The sequence below is a fragment of the Malania oleifera genome, chromosome 1 (genome assembly GCF_029873635.1).
Source record: "Malania oleifera isolate guangnan ecotype guangnan chromosome 1, ASM2987363v1, whole genome shotgun sequence".
Lineage (NCBI taxonomy): Eukaryota > Viridiplantae > Streptophyta > Magnoliopsida > Santalales > Ximeniaceae > Malania > Malania oleifera.
In genome coordinates, this window is record NC_080417.1 from 109282620 (window position 1) to 109288258 (window position 5639).

At 29.1% G+C, this 5639-nt stretch overlaps 1 protein-coding gene across 1 annotated transcript; it reads left to right on the plus strand.

The window, feature by feature from the left end:
* Positions 1 to 3614: 3614 nt before the first annotated feature.
* Positions 3615 to 4097, plus strand: LOC131148097 (agglutinin-like). The gene has a single exon (XM_058097833.1). It carries the CDS (start codon positions 3615 to 3617, stop codon positions 4095 to 4097), a length of 483 nt encoding a protein of 160 aa, XP_057953816.1.
* Positions 4098 to 5639: the final 1542 nt, after the last annotated feature.

Consider the following 5639-nt stretch of genomic DNA (forward strand, 5'->3'; position numbering starts at 1 on the left):
GAGAATAAGGAGAGAGGTTTAGCAAAGGATGAGGATGCATGGTTGTGCGACTGTAAATATATGTGCGCAGTGAGTCCTTAAATAATGCATGGTTGGGTGTTGTGTTTGTGGCACGCGAGGCTAGCGCGTGGTTATTCTCAGGTTACCGTTCGGGAAAAAGACAAAGGAGACCCTGCTCTGTACACAAGAGCCCATCTGCAACAGTGAATGCATGGCTTAAACTGCCCAGAAGAGCAGACCTCGGCTGAGCAAAGATGGGGCGAAGGAGAGTCAATTATGGAGGCCAAAAATCTAGCCTGCTGAAGGAAGCATCGCGGAGCCCATTAATAATGACATCGTGATTTCCATGTGAATAGAAAATACCTCACAGCAAGTAACCGCAGTGCAGCAGGCAGCACCAAATATTATTATATTATATTATACTATAAGAATATTATTAATGTCCAAATAAACATTATGACGTTTGTAATAATAAATTTTTTTTTAGATTGTTGCGACGTCCCAGAGCGCGGGTGCCCCAAGGTCAGAAAAATAAAAGTTCTTATGTTTAAATTTTTAGGAAAAACAGCAATGAAGTCACTACTATACTTTTAGTGTGGTTAGAACATTTGATTACTACCCTATTAAGGATATAATTGGTTTGCATTACCAAAGCCAGCATCAAGAGTTCGGTTACACGAGAAAAAGATACAAGCACCCCCTACGCGCCCGTTCTTACGAACGGTACCTAATTAATTATAAAATTATCAAACCAATTAAATTTAAGAACTCTTTAAAATTACTCACTTTTAGGGAACTTTTTAAATACACATGTAAAGCAACAAATTACATAAAATATATATAATATATGTTCCCTCATAACTGAACTAGGGTACGTGAAATTCGAAAGCTCATACCCTTTTTTGAAATCATAGGCATAAAAATTAAGAAAATATTTTAGAAAAATAACTCCCAGATCGGTTTCAAAATTTTATAGGATTTTCTTAATTATTTTACAATATTTTCAAAATTTTTAGGAGGTTTCAATATAGGTTAATAGGATAATAAGTTAAGATATTAAACTACCACAATACATATAATAATAATAATAACGCATATCTACTAAAATATTACAAATATCAAAATAAGTAATAAAATACCATAATATAATATATATTAAAATACTAAAGATACTATAAAAGGTAATATCATATATATTATAAAAAAATACCTTTATATATAAACATAATAAAATACTGAAATACTAATACTAAATATGTTAAAATACTAATATGAGTATACATACATTAAACATAACACCAACAATAAAGAAAATCCTAAATAATTAAAAATGGACACACATCAACAATAAAAACCCTAGCACAATACAATAAAGACAACAAAAACTTAAACTTAAATATTAAGACAACTTCACTTAAATATTAAGATAACTTCTAGCCACAAAAAAAATTCTAAAATAATAATAATGATCATTCAAACATGAATATTCACGATATATATATATATATATATATATATATATATCCTACGACAATATTAGATATCAAAATTTAAACTTTAAACATTAAAACAAATTCTTATAATAAAAATTCTACAATAATAATAAAAAAATGAACATGAATATTAACTATAAGAACAAATATTATAAAATGAAAATAAAAATCCTCAAACAATATTATATGTCAAAAAATTTAAACTTTAAATATTAAAACAAATTCTTACAATAAAAAAAAAATTCTACAACAATAATACAAAAAAAAATATGCACATGAATATTGATGGAACAATCATTACAACCTAAAAAAAACTTACTATAATAATCATAAAAAAAAAAAACCAAATTACATGTGCTGTGCTGGCACAGTGTGAGTGGGTGTGTGTTCACTGTGTGTATGGTGTGTGAGTGAGTGCATGCGTGTGTGGGTATATGGGTATGGTGGCCGGGTGATGTTGGATGTGCTGCGTGGCTGTGTGTCTCCTCTGTTGCTTACCCCACCACCACCCCCCCCCCCCCCCCCCCCCCCCCCCCCCCTCTCTTTTCGTCCCCCCTTGCTGCCCCTGTGCTTGGAGTCAGGGTCGGCTTTTGACAATATGGAGCTCTAGGTGAATAATTTATTCAATGATCCTTAATATTTTGTTTAATTTTTATTTTTATTTTTATTTAAAATTAATTTTTCTAACTTTTTGAGATGCAAAATTACTAATTAAAGTTTTGTATTCAAGATTTTCAAGTATTAGCTAGTTGTTGGTTATTTAATTTTTGGCCAAATAACTTACAATAAAAACAAAATACTTTACCTAAATCTTTAGAATATATAAGCCATATTGTATCATGTTTCTCTCTATTTGATAATTTTCGAATATAATATATATTTGAAAAATGTCTTGAATTTTCATTTTTTAGAAAAATTAAATCATTATCCCTAATAGAACATTTTTCAACTAGTAAATTTCGTAATTTGGTATCTATATTTTCCCAATATTTTGGATCATAAATATTATCATCATTATTTATTTATTTTTTCTTCTATATTGTTAAAATGTCTTTCAAAAGAAATATCATTAGTGAACATTTCATGTATATCAATGTTATCTTTATCACTATTATTATTATTATTATTATTATTATTATTATTATATTCTAATTCCATCTCTGGAATTGATTGCTCATTTTTTGGAGGATTTTCATCTTGCTCATTTATATTTTACTTAGAACTAAAAATAAATTTATCAAGAGCTCTCTTTTGAGATAATACTAATTTTTCTATTTTTTTTTCTTCATTTTTCATATTTGGAGTCATATTTTCTCGTTGACATAATTAAATTTCAAAATTAACACTAACTATAAATTGACAAATTATGTAAATAAATAAAAATAAATTTAATAAATCTATAGAAATAGTAGATTAAAACAATATAATCTGATTATTATTATTATTGCAAATCGATCGGCGAATAAAACTTTAGAGATATCGGATTCTTACCGAATACAACGCTATAATCTCAAAGCTTCCAAAATCTACGAAAAAATAGAAAAAAAAAAATTCAGAGTGAAAATAATAGAAAAATAATATACAAACATTGAAATAAAAATTAGAGTTAATGAAAATTACATAGAATCGGAGGTCCGAAAATGATGAACACAATAGTTGGAGTAAAAATCATAGAGAGAGGGATGGGAGTAATAGATAATTTGAAATACAAGAAAATTGTTACTTGGGAAATATAAGACTTGAAAAAAAAGAATTAAATTATATTTATTTTATATTTTAAAATATAGTTTTATTATTTATTAATTAATTATAAAGTCAATTATGGGAATAGAGCGTAATAAATAATATTAATATTATTTAATTAAAAAAAATTTGAAACTCAAAAAAAATATTATTATATTAAAAAAAAATTAAGAGACCCAATTTGAGGCCCTAGGCCTCAATTGCCTAAAGGCAGGGCCGCCCCTGCGCGTAGGACAACAGGCGTACTTCTTTAACGACGCGCCAGCCGCTGCAACCTCTAATCTTTTTCGGGATGCAAAGCCTGTCAGCCTTACATTTGGTAGCAACTACCCATCTCTTCGAGCAACTGCAGGTGTAAGCAATATAGATCAGATCTCCATGGGGATTGCAGAACTGGAGGGTTCCATAAGCACATTGGCCCATAAGTCTGGCATAGGTGACCAAGCTAATGTTGCTCGTTCCGTCATAATCTGCATTGTGTTAACTTCAGAGGCTGCGTGGCTCAGATATGTGGAAGGACTGGTGATCAGAAGCATCACGCAGCACGAAAGCTTTGTTCGGAATGGTGCCATGGTCAGCCTCATACGCCACTGGAAGGACATTTCTAAACAAATTCAACAGTCCAACCAAGGTGCCTTTACTACGCCACTTGCGTTACAGAGACGAGACTATTCGCAGTTCACCGTGAGCAGTGTGGCTCCCATTATCTCTAGTATTGGGATCATGATGTTCGTTTGCAATAATCCTGGCCCTCCTAGGTCTTCTGATAATCAGCTTCTAAGAGATATGCCTGTCAATGCACCAGAACAAAACCATAGAAGTTCTTATTGTGTACATCCAGAGCCCAATGTGCCAGGGTAAGCTCTTGACAATATGGGGCCTAGGCGAATAATTTATTCAATCATCCTTAATATTTTGTTTAATTTTTATTTTTATTTAAAATTAATTTTTCTAACTTTTTGAGATGCAAAATTACTAATTAAAGTTTTGTATTCAAGATTTTCAAGTATTAGCTAATTGTTGGTTATTTAATTTTTGGTCAAATAACTTATAACAAAAACAAAATACTTTATCTAAATCTTTAAAATATATAAGCCATTTTTTATCATGTTTCTCTCCATTTGATGATTTTCGAATAAAATATATATTTGAAAAATGTTTTGAATTTTCATTTTTTGAAAAAATTAAATCATTATCCCTAATAGGACATTTTTCAACTAGTAAATTTCGTAATTTGGTATCTATATTTTCCCAATATTTTGGATCATAAATATTATCATCATTATTTATTTATTTTTCTTCTATATTGTTAAAATGTCTTTCAAAAGAAATATCATTAGTGAACATTTCATGTATATCAATGTTATCTTTATCACTATTATTATTATTATTATTATTATTATTATTATTATATTCTAATTCCATCTCTGGAATTGATTGCTTGTTTTTTGGAGGATTTTCATCTTGCTCATTTATATTTTGCTTAGAACTAAAAATAAATTTATCAAGAGCTCTCTTTTGAGATGATACTAATTTTTCTATTTTTTTTTTCTTCGTTTTTCATATCTGGAGTCATATTTTCTCGTTGACATAATTAAATTTTAAAATTAACACTAACTATAAATTGACAAATTATGTAAACAAATAAAAATAAATATAATAAATCTATAGAAATAGTAGATTAAAATAATATAACCTGATTATTATTATTATTGCAAATCGATCGGCGAGTAAGACTTTAGAGATATCGGATTCTTACCGAATACAACGCTATAATCTCAAAACTTCCAAAATCTAAGAAAAAATAGAAAAAAAAAAATTCAGAGTAAAAATAATAGAAAAATAATATACAAACATTGAAATAAAAATTAGAGTTGATGAAATTTACATAGAATCGGAGGCTCGAAGATGATGAACAAAATAGTTTGAGCAAAAATCATAGAGAAACCAAGAGATGAGAGTATGTGAGTGTGAGAGATGAAAAAAAATTTTTAGATAGACTAAGAGAGAGAGATGGGAGTAATAGATAATTTGAAATACAATAAAATTGTTAGTTGGGAAATATAAGACTTGAAAAAAAAGAATTAAATTATATTTATTTTATATTTTAAAATATAGTTTTATTATTTATTAATTAATTGGAAAGTCAATTATGGGAATAGAGCATAATAAATAATATTAATATTATTTAATTAAAAAAAAATTTGGAACTCAATAATAATATTATTATATTAAAAAAAATTGAGGGGCCCCAAAAATTTGAGGGCCCTAGGCGCCTGCCTCAATTGCCTAAAGGCAGGGCCGCCCTTGCTTGGAGTGTTGTGAGGTGCTGGAGATCCGAGAGAGAGATTGGATGAGCCCTCCCTCCGATTTATGGTTGTGAAGGAGCTGTCGCGGCAGCCC

Bases quoted from the DNA above. Each gene is read 5' to 3' on its own strand.
- LOC131148097 (XM_058097833.1), top strand. From the start codon at position 3,615: ATGGGGATTGCAGAACTGGAGGGTTCCATAAGCACATTGGCCCATAAG.